Below are 24,201 nucleotides of genomic sequence, written 5' to 3'. Positions count from 1 at the left end.
AAGAAAAACTGATATTTTCTCATAAAATGTTATCAGACATATGAATCAATGAAACTGCTTTAAACAGACACATATGCTGACTGTATGTACAGATGTTGAGTGATAACTTTTAATTAATCTTAATCTTAATCATACATACAGCAAGTAACAGTACAATAAGTAAACACAAAATATTGTATAGAATCAACAACAGATCTCTAGTGTAGTGCAAAATTAAGATATACAGAACCATGCGAAGCTGTTGTTAAAGACTGAAATCCTTAATGTTGTTGTATTACACTGCAGTACAATTGTACATGTCATTTAATGTGATGTACAATCAAAAATACATTTGTTTAAAATTTATTTTATCATAATTTGGCATTTTTTCATCATTTTTTCATGTTCATCTGTCATTGAGCTTTAATGATTTTTATGTAATTGTGCTGGATAGAACAAATTTTATTTTGCTGCTCAAACACCCCCTTTTTAAAAAATTTGCTGAAAAAACAGTCAGTTGGACTTAGTTCTGGCCTCAAGTAATACTGTAAGAAACCTCGGAGTTATCTTTGTCCATGCATTTGTTACTTCCAGACTGGACTATTGTAATTCCTTATTAATAGTTTGTCCCAATAACTCATTAAAGAGCCTCCAGTTAACTGACAAGTTATTACTGCGCAACTGAAATATTTTGCCTTGTACGTCACTTGTGATGAATGATTAATTGTAAAATGTCAGTTTTGATTTATTTAAAAGCTTTGGCAGCATTTACTGGATTCATGGTTTGTTTTCTTGTCTGTAAACATTATTGAGTTACTTGTGACGTTTATCTTGTTAAGACACATTTTAACTCACCTGAAATTCTCTGGAACCACTTCCATAGAATCCAGTACCAACAGGAGACCTGAGCTCTGCTGCAGGATCAGGTATTTAAAAGAAAAAGACAGGGAAACGCTCCTACACAGAGAGGGTCTGAAAAGTAATGGATAAAATAGGGCGACACTTTGTGTCAGGCCTTTAAACAAAGTTTGTAACAAAAAGGATTCAAACAGACAGAAAACGATTTATAATTGTATAACTGAAGTGTAACTGATAACATAAGACAAGAAGTGAACCTGTCTCTGCATGTCGTGAGGGAATGAAACAAAGAAACATTCACAGTCTGCACACAAATCTGATCTCTGATCTGATAAAACTGATGACAAAGATTTCAATTCAATTAAATTAAGTTTTATTTGTATAATGCCAATTTACAACAGAAGTTATCTCAAGGCACTTTATAGTGTAAGGTTTAAGACCTTACAGAAAATATTTATACAAAAAATTATAGAGAAAACTCAACAATCACATTTGAGCAAGCTTTAGGCAACAGTGGAGAGGAAAAACTCCCTTTAGAGGAAGAAACCTCCAGCAGAACCAGGCTCATAGTGGGCGGCCATCTGCCTCGACCGGTTGGGGTGAGTGGAAAGAGAAGAGAGAAAAGAACAGCAGACAATAAGACAACAACAAGCAGCAAGAACATTGGACAGATGAACTGGATTCTGGAGATGTACAGCTCCAGGCCGAGGATACCTGCAGAGAAGTACAGAGAGAGGGAGACAGAGAGGAGGAAACACAACTAAAGGAGAGGTCCCGCAGCAGACTAAGCTATATCAGCAGAACTAAGAGATGGTTCAGAGTCACCTGATCCATCTCTAACTATAGGCTTTATAAAAAGGAAAGTTTTAAGTCTAGTCTTAAATGTCGAGAGGGTGTCTGCCTCCCGAACCAGAACTGGGAGCTGGTTCCACAGGAGAGGGGCTTGGTAGCTAAAGGTTCTGCCTCCCATTCTACATTTGGAAACTCTAGCAACCACAAGTAAACCTGCAGTCTGAGAACGGAGAGTTCTGCTTGGAAGATATGGAACTATGAGGTCTTTAAGATAAGATGGAGCCTGATTATTAAGGGATTTATAAGTTAGGAGAAGAATTTTAAATTCAATTCTGGATTTAACAGGGAGCCAATGGAGAGAGGCTAACGTAGGAGAAATATGATCTCTCTTACTAATTCCAGTCAGAACTCTGACTGCAGAATTTTGGATTAACTGAAGGATTTTTAATGAGTCATTTGGACAAACTATTAATAATGAATTACAATAGTCCAGTCTGGAAGTAACAAATGCATGGACTAGTTTTTCAGCATCACTTTGGGACAGGATGCTCCTAATTTTAACTTTAATGTTTCTTAGGTGAAAAAAGGCAGTACTAGAGATTTCTTTGATGTATGAAGTGATGGAGATATCCTGATCAAAGATAACTCCGAGATTTCTTACAGTATTACTTGAGGCCAGAACTAAGTCATCAATGGTGAGAATGTGTTTAGACATAGTGTCTCTGAGATTTTTAGGCTCAAACAGTATAACCTCTGTCTTGGCTGGATTTAGGAGAAGGAAATTGGAGGACATCAGGGTCTGTATGTGTTTTAAGCAGCTTGAAGTTTGACTAATTGATTAGTTTCTCCTGGTTTCATAGATAAGTATAGCTGGGTATCATCTGCATAGCAATGGAAATTTATAGAGTGTTTCCTAATAATATTGCCTGAGGGGACATATATAAAGTGAAAAGAATCGGTCCAAGCACAGATCCCTGTGGAACTCCATAGCTGACTTTGCTGTGCATGGAAGACTCATCATTAACGTGTACAAACTGAAATCTATCCGATAGATACGATTTAAACCACTCTAGTGCTGTTCCTTTGATTCCAATGACATGTTCCAGTCTGTGTAATAAAATGTTGTGATCTATAGTGTCGAATGCAGCACTAAAATCTAACAAGACGAGTATAGAGAGTAGACCATTGTCTGATGCTAATAGAAGATCATTAGTGACCTTTACCAGTGCTGTTTCTGTACTATGATGTACTCTAAATCCTGACTGGAAATCTTCATACAAGTTATTGCTACGCAGGTGGTCGTACAATTGCTTAGAAACTATCTTTTCAAAGATTGAAATCATTAACTCTGATACTGACTTTCTAAATAAAGAAACAGACTGTTTAACTTAATTATCTAATTTTGACTTTATTTTAGTGTAATCTTGTATATTTGCTCTGAGAAGTTTTATCTAGTCAGCCAACAAAATTCAGAAGTGTGACTGAAAGAAAGAAAACTATGAAGTGAAGGAGGATGTGCTGTAACAGGTCTGACATGTTTAGGCGTTCAATCCAATTGAGTCTATATAGAGAGACAGACAGTGGAGAGAAAACTCTTCCTTTAGCAGCAACTCAAGGCTCATGGTGGGCGGCTATCTGCCTCAGCCAGTTGGGAACGACCTTTGGTAGAAGGGAGAGAGTAAAGAACAAACAACACAGTATCAAACTGGTTCTTGACTTTTCCAGTTCAGTGTTATGTACGTATTGAATAATCAAGAGTGGTACGAGGGATATTCTTGAGAACAGTTAGGTGTTTTCTACTTTCTATTTTAGATCTGTCAAATAAAGTTTATACAATTAAATACAAAACTTATAAAATTTAAACGTAATCAAGCAGTTATCCAGCAGATGTCACTATTTTTACCTGTTTCAACTGCTTGGAAACACTGAGACACTTTTAGACCAGTTGGTTCAGAAAGGTTTGGTTTCTCCACCACCAGCTGATGGCTGCAGCTCTGACGGTGATCTGACAGCGACTGAAGAAGTGTTTGTAGTGAGACCAGATTACTGAGCAGCTGCAAAAGGAGGGAAACTGAACAAAGAGAGAGCAACGAGGAAGAGATGGGCAGTCTCAGTGTGAAGGGTACGTAGTAGAACTGAGAGCAGGGAGGAGGAAATAGGGACCAGGGTAAACACAACAAGTCCAAACAATAATCACAGCACATTTGATTCTATTTGTTCTGTTATTTATTTCTTATTAATCAAATGTTTTCCTGTTTTACAATTTGTCATATTGTTGTTGTCTTGTAATCTGATTGTGAAATACTACGAGTAAGATGTGTCTATCATTATATTATAAAATCAGCAGTCATCTAGCTGCAGGCTGACAAACGATAGTTCACTGTCACTCTGTCCACTCTGTCTTTCTTAAGATGCTGTGGTTGCAAGTACGGGCACAGCTTTACAAAGAAGTTTGCAAGACGGAAACTGCAGGTTTAGACAAGAAAGATGTGAAGATAAAATGTTTTCACTTCTTATTTCGTCTGTAAATTCTCACCAAGAAGAAGTAATTCAGTGTTTTTACAAACATCATTATTAACATCACACATCTTGTGAGAGACATGTTTAATATAACAACAGTGGTGGATCAGCTCATTATTTATATGTTGAGAAGCATAGATTATTCACATAAAAAACAAAAACATAGAAAAAGACACATTCATCAGCTGTTGAAACCGAGATAACTGTAAAATGAAAACACTTTCTCAACAGATGCTGCCCCAGAGCACAAACAGTGACAGGAAATAAACAGCAGAGCAGTAGTTAAGGACTCAGTTCTTTGTTCTCAGCTCTGTGAATTGTGTGAAATATTTAAACAGTCATGTCATGTCAACTTTATCATTAGTTCAGTTTAGAAGTCTTGCTCAGCACTGATTGGTTCATCATCCTCCTCCTCAGTCTTAGTTTAAGTCAACAAGGTTTTTGACATTTAGTCAGATGGGTCATTACCTGACAGAAAATATTTAATATTATTAAATATTATAAACAGAACTGAAAGAGGTTAAAACAGGATTTATGAGATCAGAGTTAAGTAATTTAGGTTGTGTGGGGAATACTGTACCTGTGGGTCTGTGTCGATATAAAGACACCATGAGGAGAGTGGAGATGAAGTACGGACAGAACACCAACAGGTATCGGAGAAGTTTGTATGTAGACGTTTGAGTTGGAGCTCCAGAGGTGGGAGGGCCTGTTGATGAAGATTTACCTGCTGAGAGAATTCCACCTGATCAGGTATAGTATATAGATCTAGATCATGGACCAGTTTAAGTCATCCTTTAGAGAACACTAAACAACTACAACCCCTGCACCCCCCACCTCTGTTAGTTACGTCTGAGCTACTTATGTCATGTAAGAATTACATGTGTTCAGACAACAGCCACTGGATGAAGAAAACGTAAATGCGTTATGATTCTCGGATAAGTACTGTGTTATACAGATAGATATATAGAATTTTTTTTTATTTTTTTGTTTAATTAAAATTATCCTACCCACCTTCATCTATGTTTTAAGGTCAGTGGTGCCTCTACAACGTATGACTGTGTTGGTAGCAGAATCAACAGTCAAAGTAAAGTTGGCTTTAGAAACACCAGCATATAGTTATCCTGTAGGACTTCTGAATGTTTGTCTAATTTTCCTTCACTTTAACTTTAAAGAGGGGCCTTAAAGGAGGCTTTTAAAACTCTGATGTACAGTAAATAAAAAGTGTTTAAATCCAAGTTTTCCTCCTGACCTGTGACAGAGATCCAGCTGGGTGGAGACTCTCCATGACTGCTGATGTGACACTTGTAGAGGCCTTCATCAGACTTGGTAACATGGTGGATGGTCATGTGACCTGTAGGCTCAGTCCTGATGAGGGAGCCATCTTTATAGAAATCAGCTGGGAGCTTGGAGGGAGGGCTCTTTGTTTGACAGTGCAGAGTGACATCATGTCCCTCCATCACAGCGAGGACAGGACTCTGCAGGATCACTGATCCACCTCAACACAGAGACAAACTACAGCATTTCATCCATTTCCACACAGACTCATCAACACTAACTCCACAGTCTGATCTTACCAGAGACAGTGATGTTGATGATGGTACTGGTTGATCCCTCTCTGGACTCACACCAGTAAACTCCACTCTCCAGTGGGTCGATGTAGCTGATGTTACAGGAAGAACCATTTGTTTTCCCCACCCATCTCCACACTGAGTCATCTGTCGTTTGGTTGTGTTCCTCCTCAGTGTCCATCCAGCAGAGCTGTCTTCCTCCTCACAGCTCAGAGACACAGGTTCTCCTTCAAACAGCTGAGATCTGCAGCAAAAGATATAAAGTCTATAAATAATTTACATTTGGCACTTTGTTTTCAAAACAACTTACAAGGGTAGACGTAAGGAGGTCTGGCCTAAGGGCCCTTACTGGAGGTAGTGTCATGATTCCAGCTCCTCCTGCCTGTCTGTCCTTGATTTTCTTGTTTTCTTCCTCTGTCAGGTGACATGCTGACTGCAGATTGTCTGCACCTGTACTTCCCCTGTCCCTTTATTAGCAGTATTTGTCAGTCAGTTTTACTGACCTGCCTCTGCTCTGCGACATCGTGAGCATTTTCTGCCTGACCTGTTCCTGCTCCCCTCTGCCTCCGTCTCTGTTCTGTCCCTAAGTTGGATTTCCTTTGTGTATGACCTGGACCGTCCCCTGACATCGTTATCAGTCTATTGAATCTCTGTTTTCTATATTTCTGACCTGGATTGTTGTTTGGACCTTGGATCTTGCCTTACGGACATTAGTGCTTGGACTGTTTCTTGTGTGTGACTTCAATCAACACTGCTGAATTTTGTTGGCTGACTAGATAAAACTTCTCAGAGCAATTGCATCAGATTACACTACAATAAAGTCAAAATTAGATAATTAAGTTAAACAGTCTTTTTTTTTTAGTTAGAAAGCCAGTATCAGAGTTAATGATTTCACCCTGGATTCGTCTCTTACTCTGCACCTTGGTTTTTTGGAAACCTGTCAACTGTTTTTTGTTCACTAACCCATTGTGCTTTTGCACAATCCCTACCATATTCTGGAATCTACAACTCTTCAGTCTTCTCTTTGGTTCACTCCTCTCTGCTTCTCAGCCACAGCTCATCAGGACTTCAGTGAGTACCCCAAGATTAACATAACCCAAGATCCAGTCAGACTCAATTTAACTCTGTTTCCCCTCCTAGACCACCATACTCACCTGACGACAGCTCTGCTTGGCCGCAGGCTCCCAACTTTCATCCACTGCATTATTATTGTCAACAAACCCTTCCTTATCTCAGTTCTCTTGTACTGTGTGATCTCTGGCAAATGGAGTCAGATCCTAGACGTGTGACAGGTAGACCACGTCTGGGATTCAAACCCCAGTCTCCCACATGGAAGGTGGTGATACTACCACTACACTAACCAGCCGCTATTACACTTTAACATTACATTTAGTGAACCCCCATGCAATTAGCTTCATTTAATTAACCCTCATTTCTACAGGACGAGCAAATTTCTTTACAGGATGGTTGTTTTGCTTCTGTGTAGACTTTCCAGCTTCCATTCTGTCCAGATGATCTAGTACTGACCCTGCCCTGCCTCCTGACCCTCTTCCTGCCCCTCACTGGCTTTGTAAGTGTGTCTGTCTATGATTTATTTATTTGAAAAAACCTGGTCTAGATCCCTCATCCCCTGAAAACTACAGACCAATCTCCAAACTACCCTTCATATCAAAGATTTTAGAAAAGTACGTGTCTAAACATTATTTCTAGCTGCAGACAACTGTAACACCACAGTACAGAGAGATCGTCCTACAAAAGGTAACTAATGACATTCTTTTGGCCTCTGACACTGGTATGTGCTCTGTTCTTGTCCTCCTTGATCTTGGTGCTGATTTTGATACAGTAGGTTGTCTACTGTATCAAAATCAGCACATTTTGTTGGAGTGGCTAAAGCACTGGACTGGTTCTCTTCATACTAGTGATGTTTCATTTGTGAACGTTTCGTTCAATATGAACTAATCTTTTATATGACTTGAGAGTAATGAGTCGACTCAGTGAGTGATTCGTTCATTTCCAGTTCATTGCTGTACCTTCTCTCGCCACATGGCAGCAGCTGTATAAGCTCAGTCAGCAGGAAACAGAAACTGAACTGTGAGTCTGTCCTCAGGTCCTCCTTCTTTTGTCACGTGACAGCCAGACCGCTCAGGCTCTGTGTCAGCAGCACTACAGTTCTTTAATGAGTCGTTCATACGGATCATTATGGATCGTCCTTTCGTTCATTTGTCATGTGACAGCTGTAGCTCCGCTATGGAGCTGTGGACTGAGAAACAAGGAAATGAATGATGTCTGATATCTGACGTCATTTATTGTCAACTGATGGCCGACATAGATTATTTATTCATGGAATCATAATTAATTAGTGGTCTTTGATTCTTGTAGATGTGTGTAGTGATTTTGTGTAAATAATGTAAATTATGTTTGTACATAAATACTTTCGAAAATTATAAACATGTTAATTGTGCTGTTCTCTTCCATAAAATAATAAAATGTAACATTATTAATAACAACAATAATAATAATATCGCGTTTTGGACACAATAAATGCACCATGAAAATATTTTTGGAGCAGCAGTAACTCGTTCGTGGATCGGTCTCTCGTTCATTTGTCAAGTGACAGCTACAAAGTCACTGTCTCGCTGTTAAACAACAATATCAGGGAGGATGCAGGAAAACAAGTCACTTTATTGTGGAGTGTATTTGCTTTCTGAGGTTTTTCACATGGTTTGAATTGCTTGTGGCCTTTTGTGTATTATAATTGTTTAGGAACTCTTGGAGAGTTTTGGACTTGTGAAAACCAGCCCAAGCGTATTTTAAATGGTTTTCAGTATCACATGATTATGGCAGCCAATCAGATGTCAGAGCCTTCCAGAGCCAGTCATGCACTGCAGAAGGAAGTATTACTAATAATACAGTATGTCTAACAACACACATAAGATAGGAAACATTCAGCCCGAATCATCTCAGTAATTCAATGATTAAAGAGTCGGTTATATTTAAACAAACACAAACCTTCTGTACTGAAGTTTTTTCCTGTTCAGTTTAACATTAAATGATGTCATGTTATGGTTTGTGGATGTTTGTGCACAGTAGAGAGGTGTGGACCTGTTAGCCACAAACAAGTCAAAGTTTCCATTTTGACACCTTTGTGAAAACCACGGAACCACACGAGAAAAACAGCTGCTACATTTAGACCAAAGTTTATTGATGCTTCAGAGAAACAAGTGAATAAATATAAATAAAAAGTAAAGTTAATGTGGAATCACTGAAAACTGTATAAGTGGGTTATACAAAAAATGATCCATGTCTAAAAATGAAATAAAATAATTTAACGTGTTGGAACCAGTTCCACATCAGCAGGTGGACGTCAGTTTTTGAACTGTTGTGAAGGTGGGAAGCTCGACTTCAGTGAAGAGTAGACGACCTCTGGTTCTGGAGAAAAGTCTCAACACAAACACACAGTCACACGTTTATCTGACGATGTTATTTCTGACATAGGTAAAGATTACTATCACTTTCTCATGTAGGTGTAGTTAGTTAAATGTCTGGTTACTCTACTGCAGGTCAAGCAAAAAGCACAAAGCTTTTGATGGTTTATCACCTCGCTGATGCATGGATTTGAACCCAGGACCTTACATTTACATTTACATTTACTTAAAAGCTTTTATCCAAAGTGACTTCCAATTGAGGTACAAAGCAAATATCTAAGCCAAGAAGACAAACTTTAAGGTAAAGTGCTCTAGAGAGAGCTGCTTTTGTTGAATAGGGTAAAAGTGCAAGAATTGTGCAATTGTAGATGAAATGTGTAACTTGTAGTTTTTGTAAATTTGAAGGAAACAGTAAAATGTAATTAAGAGAATACTGTAACAAGGGAGGACGTATGTTAAACAGAATCAATCTAACTGTAAAAAGTTTGTATCTCACCTTTAGATTTCTTCCTAACACATCGTCTCACCAGTAGAATCAGTAAGATCAGTAGAAGCAGAACAAAGACAACAGAACATGTAACAGACACTGTGACGAGGAGAGGAGGAGGGGAGGAAGGTATGTTAGCAGTAGAGGTGGTGGTAGGTGGAGGTGTTGTGGCTGTTTTCCCTAAAATGATCCATTAAAAATATTCAATTACCATTACATTATGAATGATGACTGGAGACTTAATTTATATCAAAACAAAGAATTTAAGTTTAAGTTTAGGTTTTCTTCACCCTCCTGACCTGTGACAGAGATCCAGCTGGGTGGAGACTCTCCATGACTGCTGATGTGACACTTGTAGAGGCCTTCATCAGACTTGGTAACATGGTGGATGGTCATGTGACCTGTAGGCTCAGTCCTGATGAGGGAGCCATCTTTATAGAAATCAGCTGGGAGCTTGGAGGGAGGGCTCTTTGTTTGACAGTGCAGAGTGACATCATGTCCCTCCATCACAGGGAGGACAGGACTCTGCAGGATCACTGATCCACCTCAACACAGAGACAAACTACAGCATTTCATCCATTTCCACACAGACTCATCAACACTAACTCCACAGTCTGATCTTACCAGAGACAGTGATGTTGATGATGCTACTGGTTGATCCCTCTCTGGACTCACACCAGTAAACTCCACTGTCCAATGTAATGACATAAGTGATGCTACAAGAAGAACCAGCTGGTTTTCCCCAACCATCTCCACATCTCCTCATCTGTCCTCTGGTTGTGTTCCTCCTCAGTGTCCATCCAGCAGAGCTGTCGTCCTCCTCACAGCTCAGAGAGACAGAGTCTCCTGTAAACAGCTGAGATCTGCTGGGACTCACAGTCAGACGAGCTGCAGGGTTGATAATGTACTTTATAAGTGAAACTAATTCACCTCCTCACTGACTGTGATTACATGCACTTGAGTAACCAAATTATTCATAGAAACTGGGTTTCTCAAGTAATGAAAAAACCTGGTTAGTAGCAATCTGTGTATACATATTGCTTCATACAAGTAATCTTCTATCCTGGATATATTTTGGAACCACGGATCACAGATTTGAACTGTATAGTAGAATAGTACTATAGTAGTACAGTACAATCTGCCTGATGAAACATGGTTTCTCTAACTCCCGTCCCCATTTACAGAAACAGCTTATTTTATTAACCTACTGCTGGAACTGAGTTACCTAAGTGCATGTAAACGATACAATACAGAGTCCTCCATTACTTTAACTCAGACAGTTTGTGCTGTCAAGGCCATTGTTGTGTTGTTCGACTTGTCTCTCTCAGCTCCACTGACAAATATATCAAAGAAAAAGTTAGGAGCTTTCTTCTGTCTCTATACCAGGGGTCACTAACAGGCGGACCGCGGTCCGGATCCGGACCCAGAAGCTGTCCCATACGGACCCGGAGCTACAGAGCAAACCGAACGTTTGATTCCAAATCTAGCGGGACACCTTAATTATAACCGCCGCAGCTATTGTGATCGTTACGGTAGTTATTAAGTGGACGCGAGAACGCATTGGCCAATTGAATGCGAGTTAAGCGATCCCACGTGACTTCACTTAGCCAATCGATTCTGTGGATCGTAGCTAGTAAAATTAGCGACTCAACAGTAAATGAGAGAAAGTTCGAGGTTGGAAAAAAATTAATAAACAGAGACGGTGATAACAGAGAAACAGAGAGGAGAGAGAGACAGACGACAGAGAGGAGAGATACAGACGACAGAGAGGAGAGATACAGACGACAGAGAGGAGAGAGATACAGACGACAGAGAGGAGAGAGACAGACGACAGAGAGGAGAGAGAGACAGACAACAGAGAGGAGAGATACAGACGACAGAGAGGAGAGAGATACAGACAACAGAGAGGAGAGATACAGACGACAGAGAGGAGAGATACAGACGACAGAGAGGAGAGAGATACAGACGACAGAGAGGAGAGAGAGACAGACGACAGAGAGGAGAGAGATACAGACGACAGAGAGGAGAGATACAGACGACAGAGAGGAGAGAGATACAGACGACAGAGAGGAGAGATACAGACGACAGAGAGGAGAGATACAGACGACAGAGAGGAGAGATACAGACGACAGAGAGGAGAGATACAGACGACAGAGAGGAGAGAGATACAGACGAAAGAGAGGAGAGAGACAGACGACAGAGAGGAGAGATACAGACGACAGAGAGGAGAGATACAGACGACAGAGAGGAGAGATACAGACGACAGAGAGGAGAGATACAGACGACAGAGAGGAGAGAGATACAGACGAAAGAGAGGAGAGAGACAGACGACAGAGAGGAGAGAGAGACAGACAACAGAGAGGAGAGATACAGACGACAGAGAGGAGAGAGACAGACGACAGAGAGGAGAGAGAGACAGAGAGGAGAGATACAGACGACAGAGAGGAGAGATACAGACGACAGAGAGGAGAGAGAGACAGACGACAGAGAGGTGAGAGATACAGACGACAGAGAGGAGAGAGAGACAGACGACAGAGAGGAGAGACACAGACGACAGAGAGGAGAGAGATACAGACGACAGAGAGGAGAGAGATACAGACGACAGAGAGGAGAGATACAGACGACAGAGAGGAGAGATACAGACGACAGAGAGGAGAGATACAGACGACAGAGGAGAGAGAGACAGACGACAGAGAGGAGAGAGACAGACGACAGAGAGGAGAGAGAGACAGACGACAGAGAGGAGAGACACAGACGACAGAGAGGAGAGATACAGACGACAGAGAGGAGAGAGATACAGACGACAGAGAGGAGAGAGATACAGACGACAGAGAGGAGAGAGACAGACGACAGAGAGGAGAGAGACAGACGACAGAGAGGAGAGAGAGACAGAGAGGAGAGAGACAGACGACAGAGAGGAGAGAGACAGACGACAGAGAGGAGAGAGACAGACGACAGAGAGGAGAAATACAGACGACAAAGAGGAGAGAGAGAGACAGACGACAGAGAGGAGAGAGACAGACGACAGAGAGGAGAGAGATACAGACGACAGAGAGGAGAGAGACAGACGACAGAGAGGAGAGAGACAGACGACAGAGAGGAGAGAGACAGACGACAGAGAGGAGAGAGAGAAAGAGAGGAGAGAGACAGACGACAGAGAGGAGAGAGAGAAAGAGAGGAGAGAGACAGACGACAGAGAGGAGAGAGACAGACGACAGAGAGGAGAGAGAGAAAGAGAGGAGAGAGAGACAGACGACAGAGAGGAGAGAGATACAGACGACAGAGAGGAGAGAGACAGACGACAGAGAGGAGAGAGACAGACGACAGAGAGGAGAGAGACAGACGACAGAGAGGAGAGAGACAGACGACAGAGAGGAGAGAGAGAAAGAGAGGAGAGAGACAGACGACAGAGAGGAGAGAGATACAGACGACAGGGAGGAGAGAGAGACAGACGACAGAGAGGAGAGATACAGACGACAGAGAGGAGAGAGATACAGACGACAGAGAGGAGAGAGAGACAGACGACAGAGAGGAGAGAGACACAGACGACAGAGAGGAGAGAGACAGACGACAGAGAGGAGAGAGATACAGACGACAGAGAGGAGAGAGAGACAGACGACAAGAGAGGAGAGGAGACACAGACGACAGAGAGGAGAGAGAGACAGAGAGGAGAGAGACAGACGACAGAGAGGAGAGAGATACAGACGACAGAGAGGAGAGAGACACAGACGACAGAGAGGAGAGAGAGAGACAGACGACAGAGAGGAGAGAGAGACAGACGACAGAGAGGAGAGAGAGGACAGAGAGGAGAGAGACAGACGACAGAGAGGAGGAGAGATACAGACGACAGAGAGGAGAGAGAGACAGACGACAGAGAGGAGAGAGATACAGACGACAGAGAGGAAGAGGAGAGACAGACGACAGAGAGGAGGGAGGGAGAGACAGAGAGGGAGAGAAGACGACAGACGAGAGAGAGACAGACGACAGAGAGGAGAGAGATAGATACAGACAACAGAGAGAGAGTACAGACGACAGAGAGGAGAGAGAGACAGACGACAGAGAGGAGAGAGAGACGACGACAGGAGGAGAGATACAGACGACAGAGAGAGAGAGAGACAGACGACAGAGGAGGAGAGAGACAGACGACGAGAGGAGAGACAGACGACAGAGAGGAGAGAGAGACAGAGAGGAGAGATACAGACGACAGAGAGGAGGAGAGATCCGACGACGAGGAGAGATACAGACGACAGAGAGGAGAGAGATACAGACGACAGAGAGGAGAGAGACAGACGACAGAGAGGGAGAGACAGACGACAGAGAGGAGAGAGAACAGACGACAGAGAGGAGAGAGAGACAGAGACAGAGAGGAGAGAGATACAGATGGCCAGAGAGGAGAGGAGACGACGACAGAGAGGAGAGACATACAGATGACAGAGAGGAGAGACAGACAGACCCGAGAGGAGAGACAGACGACAGAGAGGAGAGCGACAGACGACGAGAAGAGAGATAAGAGAGAGATACAGGACAGAGAGGAGAGAAGACAGAGAGGAGAGAGACAGACGACAGAGAGGAGAGAGAGACAGAGAGGAGAGAGAGGACGAGACAGAGAGGAGAGAGAGACAGACGACGAGAGGAGAGAGATACAGACACAGAGAGAGAGAGATACAGACGACAGAGAGGAGAGATACAGACGACAGAGGGAGCGAGACAGGACGACAGAGAGGAGAGACACAGACGACAGAGAGGAGAGACCCAGACGACAGAGAGGAGAGAGACAGACGACAGAGAAGGAGAGATACAGACGACAGAGAGAGGAGAGACAGACGACAGAGAGGAGAGGAGAAAGAGAGGGAGAAAGACAGACGACAGAGAGGAGAGAGAGAGAGAGACAGGAGAGAGAGAGACAGACGACAGAGAGGGAGAGAGACAGACGACAGAGGAGAGAGATACAGACGACAGAGAGGAGAGATACAGACGACAGAGAGGAGAGAGACAGACGCGAGAGGAGAGAGATACAGACGACAGAGGGAGAGACAGACGACAGAGAGGAGAGATCAGACGACAGAGAGGAGAGAGAGACAGACGACAGAGAGGAGAGATACAGACGACAGAGAGGAGAGATACAGACGACAGAGAGGAGAGATACAGACGACAGAGAGGAGAGAGGATACAGACGAAAGAGAGGAGAGATACAGACGACAGAGAGGAGAGAGAGAGACGACAGAGGGAGATACAGACGACAGAGAGGAGAGAGACAGACGACAGACAGGAGAGAGAGACAGAGAGAGAGTACAGACGACAGAGAGGAGAGATACGACGACAGAGAGGAGAGAGAGACAGACGACAGAGGAGAGAGATACAGACGACAGAGAGGGAGAGAGACAGACGACAGAGAGAGAGGGACAGACGACAGAGAGAGAGAGATACAGACGACAGAGAGGAGAGAGATACAGACGACAGAGAGGAGAGACAGACGACAGAGAGGAGAGATACAGACGACAGAGAGGAGGACCCAGACGACAGAGAGGAGAGAGACAGACGACAGAGAGGAGAGAGACGGCGACAGAGAGGAGAGGAGAGAGGGAGAGACAGACGACAGGGAGAGACACAGACGAGAGAGGAGATACAGACGACAGAGGGAGAGATACAGACGACAGAGAGGAGAGAGAGACGACAGAGAGAGAGAGAGAGACAGAGAGGAGAGAGACAGACGACAGAGAGGAGAGAGACAGACGACAGAGAGGAGAGAACAGACGCAGAGAGGAGAAATACAGACGACAAAGAGGAGAGAGAGAGACAGACGACAGAGAGGAGAGAGACAGACGACAGAGAGGAGAGAGATAGACGACAGAGAGGAGAGAGATACGACGACAGAGCGGAGAGAGACAGACGACAGAGAGGAGAGAGACAGACGACAGAGGAGAGAGAAAGAGAGAGAGAGCACAGACGACAGAGAGAGAGAGAGAACAGAGAGGGGAGAGACAGACGACAGAGAGGAGAGAGCCAGACGACAGAGAGGAGAGAGAGAGAGAGGAGAGAGACAGACGACAGAGAGGAGAGAGAGACGACAGAGAGGAGAGAGACAGACGACAGAGAGGAGAGAGACAGACGACAGAGAGGAGGAGACAGACGACGAGAGGAGAGAGAGACAGACGACACGAGAGAGGGGCAGAGGCGGGGAGAGAGAAAGAGAGGAGAGAGAGACGACAGAGAGGAGAGCGACGAGAGAGAGAGATACAGACGACAGGGAGGAGAGAGAGACAGACGACAGAGAGGAGAGATACAGACGACAGAGAGGAGAGAGATACAGACGACAGAGAGGAGGAGAGACAGACGACAGAGAGGAGAGAGACACAGACGACAGAGAGGAGAGAGACAGACGACAGAGAGGAGAGAGATACAGACGACAGAGAGGAGAGAGAGACAGACGACAGAGAGGAGAGAGACACAGACGACAGAGAGGAGAGAGAGACAGAGAGGAGAGAGACAGACGACAGAGAGGAGAGAGATACAGACGACAGAGAGGAGAGAGACACAGACGACAGAGAGGAGAGAGACAGACGACAGAGAGAGAGAGAGAGAGACAGACGACAGAGAGGAGAGAGACAGAGAGGAGAGAGACAGACGACGAGGAGGAGATACAGACGACAGAGAGGAGAGAGAGACAGACGACAGAGAGGAGAGAGATACAGACGACAGAGAGAGAGAGAGAGAGACAGACGACAGAGAGGAGGGAGAGACAGAGAGGAGAGAGACAGACGACAGAGAGGAGAGAGAGACAGACGACAGAGAGGAGAGAGATACAGACGACAGAGAGGAGAGACAGACGACAGAGAGGAGAGAGAGACAGACGAAGAGAGAGAGAGAGACAGCGACAGAGAGGAGAGATACAGACGACAGAGAGGAGAGAGAGACAGACGACAGAGAGGAGAGAGACAGACGACAGAGAGGAGAGACACAGACGACAGAGAGGAGAGAGAGACAGAGAGGAGAGATACAGACGACAGAGAGGAGAGAGATACAGACGACAGAGGAGAGATACAGACGACAGAGAGGAGAGAGATACAGACGACAGAGAGGAGAGAGACAGACGACAGAGAGGGAGAGACAGACGACAGAGAGGAGAGAGATACAGACGACAGAGAGGAGAGAGAGACAGACGACAGAGAGGAGAGAGATACAGATGACAGAGAGGAGAGAGACAGACGACAGAGAGGAGAGAGATACAGATGACAGAGAGGAGAGACAGACAGACGACAGAGAGGAGAGACACAGACGACAGAGAGGAGAGAGACAGACGACAGAGAGAGAGAGATACCAGACAGAGAGGAGAGAGAGACAGAGAGGAGAAAGACAGACGACAGAGAGGAGAGAGAGACAGAGAGAGAGAGAGACAGACGACAGAGAGGGAGAGAGACAGACGACGGCGAGAGGGAGAGATACAGACGACAGAGAGGAGAGATACAGACGACAGAGAGGAGAGATACAGACGACAGAGAGGAGAGAGAGACAGACGACAGAGAGGAGAGACACAGACGACAGAGAGGAGAGATACAGACGACAGAGAGGAGAGAGACAGACGACAGAGAAGAGAGATACAGACGACAGAGAGGAGAGATACAGACGACAGAGAGGAGAGAGAGACAGAGAGGAGAAAGACAGACGACAGAGAGGAGAGAGAGACAGAGAGGAGAGAGAGACAGACGACAGAGAGGAGAGAGAGACAGACGACTGAGAGGAGAGAGATACAGACGACAGAGAGGAGAGATACAGACGACAGAGAGGAGAGATACAGACGACAGAGAGGAGAGAGAGACAGACGACAGAGAGGAGAGAGACAGACGACAGAGAGGAGAGAGACAGACGACAGAGGAGAAAGTTGATAAAAGGACGGTGAGACTGAAAAAGGAAGAGATAAATATAAAAATGTCCAAAAAGAAAAAAGTGCACAGTAAAGAGTTTTTAATCCACAATATACAGACTCCTGTCTGGTCATATTACCCACTGGGAGCAGTAAACCAGTATGTTTGATATGTTCAGAAACTGCAGCTCTTATTAAAAGTACCAATGTCAAACAGCATTATGTGACAAAACACAAAGGTTTTCAACACACATACCCACAAAAAAGTGTGATCACAGAGAGTTGCTAGTCTCAGAGCCCAGTTTGACCAGTCCACCAGGATCTTGAGCCACATGCTCAGTTCGATGTTACATATAAATTTCTACTGAATTAATTTGATTTGACAGTCAAGTATTGATTACATGCAGGCTACTTAATAATATATCACAGTATATAGTTAAACATCATAATCTTCTGGACCTTTGCTTCCAAAAATATTGCGTAACCGGACCTCTTTAAATTTTAGTTGAATTCCCCTGCTCTATACAGTTAAAATATATAAACCATGCTTCAGTCAGCCACATGTGATCAAGCTTCCTGAGTTCTTGTGAAAAAGTTCCCCAATTACCTGAGTGACCTGGTAACATAAGTGCATGTAAACACGGTTTCTAAAGATTTCTACAGGTTTGACAGGGTTAAAGGTTAAGGTTAAAGAGCCTTAACAGTGCAAAAAGCTGACTAGTAATAGAAACAGTGATAGTTTACTAACCTTGGTTTGTGCTGCAGCACAACAGCATCAGAACTAAAGAGAAATGACAGTTGAGGTGAGTTGAACTTTATCATTAACTAACAATGATGTTTATGTTTGTAAAACAACTAAAACTCTTAAGGTGTACTTACAGAGCAGCCACAACAGAGATGTTACGTCCATCCTGTGTCTTTGGTAACTGTAGATCACAGCAGTGATCAGTTCATAGTTAAACCATCGTTCTTCCTCTGTGGCTGTGGTTTCCTCTCTAATGACAGAATAAACATGTAGATACATAGAGTAGATATTACATCGTTAAATGTGTGCAGCATTATGTTCAATAATCAAATTCATCCTATAAGTGTGTTTCTGAAAGCTGGTAAGTTGGTCATCCAAAAACTGTCCCGTGTTTTTCCTGCTTGTTGTTTTATTTCTGCAGCTACAGTAGAAGCACAACATCCCAACTGAAGATTTGAATGGGTTACTGCACTGCACTGGTGTGTGCAAGTGTGCACTGCTTGGTTTAGATTTGTTAGGCACAGTGGTTTGATGAATTCAAGGAAGAATTCTAAATCTCATCATGAATTTCAATAATACAGTTGCTTTTCTTGTCTTTATCTTATTTCTTTGGTGAGTAAGAAACAGACTGCTGTGATGCTAAAGTCTTAGCTCAGCTTGGTGCCATGTAGATGTTTCTTTTTGTTTCTTTGTATATTTGCATTTGGTTGTGCTTTGTCCATAGGAGCCACTGTAATTAAGAACTTGTATTCTGACTAATTCATTATGTCTCAGTGTAAAGGCTCGAGTTCTGTACCTGAAAAGAGTCTGTTTAGAAGATGTAATAAAATACTCAACAGTGTGTCAGGGTGAAGGGAAGGTCTGGCTGATGCAGTAAGACTCCCAAGTCAACAGAGGGCGCCATGTGTCGCTACACAACAGACAGATTGTTTGTAACACTGGGAACTGGCAGAATGTGTGATATGAAATAGCTTAACTGGTTGCAGGTGAGACACGAGTCAGGATCTGGATCATGTTCAGAACAGAAGCAGAGATTTAAGTATCAGGTAATTAATTAGGTTTCCAGACTGTAGAGTAGACTGTGGAATTTCGTGTTTCTTCAGGAGACACGAACCTTAAGTCAAGACATCATTTGCCAGGTGACCCTATCTGCACCATCAACCTGACAGTGGTTGAACCAGGTGAGTGTGTGTGTGTGTGTGTGTGTGTGTGTGTGTGTGTGTGTGTGTGTGTGTGTGTGTGTGTGTGTGTGTGTGTGTGTGTGTGTGTGTGTGGATCAGAGTTGAAGCTGCTTCCTGGTTGTTGATGTGAGAGTGAAACATCACAGATCAGATGTTGGTGTTGATGAGACTTTGTAGAAAACAGCTGGTATGAGTGATGGGATCAAAGTGCAGTAGATAACGTCTGACAGGAGTTTGAAGAGGAAATGGATTCTGTTGTGTTCTTCACTCATCACCTACCTGACACCTGCTGACTCACTGCTGCTTCTCATCTACAGGAAACAACAAGGATGGAGGAGGCAAGGATGGAGGAGACAAGCGTACTGAACATATTGGATTGATCAGTGTGCTTGTTGCTGTAGTCCTTGTTGGTTTTGTGATATAGAATATTATATTATATTATATTATATTATATTATATTATATTATATTATATTATATTATATTATATTATATTATATATTCTTTATACACCACTATAGTATATTGTTGACCCACAGCTTGTTGATAACAAAGCAGTGAATTGTTGTCATGAGTCTTTTCATTTCAAACTGATGCAGACTGTCACAGCATTCAGAGTGTAGAGACTGCTTCATCTAGCTCTCTGTCCATTCACCATTTTTGGCCTCTGCTTAACAAACTTGGAGCATCTTAAAAGTCCTCCACAATACTTGAAACAGTTTTCCCACACATTTCAGTTTCTCAGTTGTTAGCACCATTGTCCCTGCAGTGTATGTAACAAAGAAACATTCACAGTCTGCACTTAAATCTTAAATCTGATCTCATAAAACTGATGACAAAGAGTGAAATCATGAACTCTGATACTGACTTTCTAACTAAGAAAACTGACTGTTCATCTTAATTATCTAATTTAGAGTTTATTTAAGTGTAATCTGATGTAACTGCTCTGAGAAGTTTTATCTAGTCAGCCAACAAAATTCAGCAGTGTTGACTGAAAGAAAGAAAACTATGAAGTGAAGGAGGATGTGCTGTAACAAGTCTGACACATGTTGGCTTTCAGTTCAATTGAGTCTATATAGAGAGATAGACAGTGGAGTAGTATAAAGGATATTCTTGACAACAGTTAGGTGTTTCTACTATACTGATCAGACTAAGTTAACAAAATTAATACAAAACTTATAGAATTAAAACGTAATCAAGCAGTTAACCAGCAGATGTCACTATTTTAACTGTGTGAACTGCTTGGAAACACTGAGCCACTTTTAGAACAGTTGGTTCAGAAAGGTTTGGTTTCTCCACCACCAGCTGATGGCTGCAGCTCTGACGGTGATCTGACAGGAACTGAAGAAGTGTTTGTAGTGAGACCAGATTACTGAGCAGCTGCAAAAGGAGGAAATTGAACAAAGAGAAGCAATGAGGAAGAGATGGGCAGTCTCAGTGTGAAGGGTACGTAGTAGAACTGAGAGCAGGGAGGAGGAAATAGAGACCAGGGTAAACACAACAAGTCCAAACAATAATCACAGCACATTTGATTCTATTTGTTCTGTTATTTATTTCTTATTAATCAAATGATTTCCTGTTTTACAATTTGTCGTATTGTTGTTGTCTTGTAATCTGAAATACTACGAGTAAGATGTGTCTATCATTATATTATAAAATCAGCAGTCATCTAGCTGCAGGCTGACAAACGATAGTTCACTGTCACTCTGTCCACTCTGTCTTTCTTAAGATGCTGTGGTTGCAAGTACGGGCACAGCTTTACAAAGAAGTTTGCAAGACGGAAACTGCAGGTTTAGACAAGAAAGATGTGAAGATAAAATGTTTTCACTTCTTATTTCATCTGTGAATTCTCACCAAGAAGAAGTAATTCAGTGTTTTTACAAACATCATTATTAACATCACACATCTTGTGAGAGACATGTTTAATATAACAACAGTGGTGGATCAGCTCATTATTTATATGTTGAGAAGCATAGATTATTCACATAAAAAACAAAAACATAGAAAAACACACATTCATCAGCTGTTGAAACCGAGATAACTGTAAAATGAAAACACTTTCTCAACAGATGCTGCCCCACAGCACAAACAGTGACAGGAAATAAAGAGCAGAGCAGTAGTTAAGGACTCAGTTCTTTGTTCTCAGCTCTGTGAATTGTGTGAAATATTTAAACAGTCATGATACATGATGAACTTTATCATTAGTTCAGTTTAGAAGTCTTGCTCAGCACTGATTGGTTCATCATCATCATCCTCAGTCTTAGTTTAAGTCAACAAGGTTTCTGGCATTTAGTCAGATGGGTCATTACCTGACAGGAAATATTTAATGTTATTAAATATTATGAACAGAACTGAAAGAGGTTAAAACTGGATTTTTCACCCACCTCCAACCACCTGCACTCTAGTCAGAGATCTTGGATTTCATTCCTGGATTTGATTGCCTTCACTCTCCACATCTTCTCTAGCTCTTCTCTCAGACCTTGGCATGTTCTGAGATTACCATGTCTCTTCTTCCTGATGTGACATCCAACAATGTGTTGTGACGATTGTTGAGTTAAAGTAGGTTCTGTGTATTTATCTGTGTAAAGAAAAGCCAAATGTATGTTTTTTAGTTTATATTCACCAACAGTGAGCACTATGTGTCACGTCCACATACAAAACATGTACCATGGTAGTTTCGGACAGGATCTTTCCTTGCTTTACTTCCACTTCTCTGTTTCTCAGATTTAGGGTCACAGCACAGGTGTAGAAAAGGGCTCAAAGTTTTCCCCTATGGGTCTCTACAAGTTTCCACAGGTTCTCTTTGCAGTGCAAATGCTCAATGTCTTTGTACCTTGTAAGTCACTTTGGATAAAGCGTCTGCCAAATGACTGTGTTGCGTGTTATGTAGCGTGCACAGTGGACATTTGCAGATAGGAACTTCTCTTTGATAGTTTGGTGGGTTCAGCCCCCTTGGGGAGCCTCTGTCACACTAGTATTATGATGCTATTTATCCCACTTATCTAGCCTCTGGGAGGGAGGCCCTACCAGGAGATTGTCTGCTGTGCCTGCAGGTCTGTGCCCTGGGGTTCCTCGACCCCTAAACATTTCTTGCTTTTGTTCTGACCCCATAGAGCAAAACCACAGGGGGCTGTGCACCAATGAAACTGAATGTTGGTTACGTATCATAATCCTGGCTTCTGTGAGTTGGGTGCAGCCCCCTGGGCACTGGGTCTCACTAGTCCCTGAGCTGTCTGAAGCACAGTCCAGAGTTCAGAGAAGATTTAGTTTTAACCGTTGCAGTGTATATTGTATATGCTGACATGACAGAGAAAACGATGAAAGGGCCCACTCTGGGTGGGCACTGACAATTTTGTCTTTAGCAGCTGACACGAGGACGGATCAGACCCACAGAACGAAAGTCCAGAGGGCTGCGTTCAATTCGCAGAAGCTTTGTGTTACAATACGTAACCAACTTTACATACTGTGTATTCAATGAGCGCTGCTCATAAAAACACACTACAAGAGAGGTTTCTAATGTAAATGCAGCTTAATGGTGTTCGTACCCTCGACTATAAAAAACAGAAACTTAAACCCCTGTTTGTCCTCTTTAAATGTATTTCTATCTGAAAAACAGTTCCAGCTTTGAAACAGCAAACTGCTCTTCAGTCAAAATTAGTGTTCACCTTCAACACTGCATTTCTCTGCAGACTGTAAAACTGTTCCCCACTTTGTATTATTAAATAGAATAGAATTGAGTTTCAGACTGTGATAGAAGAGGTTCACTAACCTTGGTGTGTGCGGCACCACAGTAGTGAAACTAAAGAGAAATGAGAGTTAGGTTAGTTTAAGGTTTGGCATTCGAAGTACAACAGAGGAAAAACAAACACCTGTGTTACTTCATTATAAAACAGGGCAAACTTTATCAGATGTTCTCAAAATGTTCATAAACTCAAAGATATTTGATGAACTTTGTTGGAATTAACACCTGAAGGCTGAATTTACAGATTGTACTCACAAAGCAGCCAGAGAAAAGACGTTTCCATCTTTGCAATTGGTGATGACCTACAGCTCAATCACGTCACCTAAACCCACTTCCTCCTTTCACAGAAAGAATAAGTTTACACAGCATCAAATATGTAGGTAACAGATCAGAGAGGTGTAGTGTCTGGTGCTGCCAGCAGATGGAGGCACTGACAAGATGTGGAAGATGATGGAGATGAGAGGGAAGAACAAAGTGTGTGTAGCCTTGATGGATGATATTAGATGGCCTCAAAATGTGCCTGTACCACGTCATGCTGAAAAACCATGTTGATTATAGTGAGCGGCAAGTGTGTTGTTCAAACAGACACCCTGCAAAGAAACCAGTTTTCCATCTGGACATAAATTCACAGTTTGATCAGATCCTGAGAGGATGGATGAAGAAGAGAGACTTCTGTGTTCATTAATAAATCCCAATGTGCTGTTTCCTGTTTTCAGAGTGAGTCTGTTCTCCCCTGCTCATCTCCACCCTCTACAGTCCAGACCAGAAAAACACATGTGAACCAGTTTTTACTGACACATAGACCAGCAGCTGAGAAGTCATGTTCTGTCTTGTCCATCGCCACTATCTCTGTCTTCTCTGTTGTTGATTCTCAACTGGTTGATAGTTCAAACTTTGTCTAGACATTAGTTCAGATCTACTCATTAAATTAAAGTGGGTTCAACCACAAACACAAACTTCTGTTTCAGTCGTTTTATAAAATGTTACCATGGTGATTGCTTGATACAAATCTGTCTCCTAAAAGTGATGTTTCTATGTATGCAT

At 42.7% G+C, this 24,201-nt stretch overlaps 1 protein-coding gene and 1 long non-coding RNA gene across 2 annotated transcripts in view; both read right to left on the bottom strand.

Moving 5' to 3' along the window:
* Window positions 1-2,899: 2,899 nt before the first annotated feature.
* Window positions 2,900-24,201, bottom strand: part of LOC113168372 (Fc receptor-like protein 5) — a 35,541-nt gene continuing 14,239 nt past the window's right edge. Inside the window, exons 4-8 of the mRNA XM_026369390.2 lie at window positions 10,254-10,387; window positions 9,929-10,174; window positions 4,730-4,873; window positions 3,533-4,617; window positions 2,900-3,288 (exon numbers count right to left, since the gene is read on the bottom strand). Of these exons, the coding sequence (XP_026225175.1) occupies window positions 4,598-4,617; window positions 4,730-4,873; window positions 9,929-10,174; window positions 10,254-10,387 (544 nt within the window). The 3' untranslated portion in view covers window positions 2,900-3,288; window positions 3,533-4,597. The remainder of the gene's footprint in view (window positions 3,289-3,532; window positions 4,618-4,729; window positions 4,874-9,928; window positions 10,175-10,253; window positions 10,388-24,201) is intronic.
* LOC117153085 lies at window positions 20,673-24,060 on the bottom strand. The gene is made up of 4 exons (XR_004463515.1): window positions 23,413-24,060; window positions 23,185-23,214; window positions 21,800-21,993; window positions 20,673-21,724 (listed from the first exon to the last, which is right to left on the bottom strand). It is a non-coding gene; the product is annotated as an uncharacterized LOC117153085 (long non-coding RNA).

The sequence above is a fragment of the Anabas testudineus genome, chromosome 18 (genome assembly GCF_900324465.2).
Source record: "Anabas testudineus chromosome 18, fAnaTes1.2, whole genome shotgun sequence".
Lineage (NCBI taxonomy): Eukaryota > Metazoa > Chordata > Actinopteri > Anabantiformes > Anabantidae > Anabas > Anabas testudineus.
Note: the sequence above shows the minus strand (reverse complement) of the source record. Positions and strands in the feature narration are given on the sequence as shown.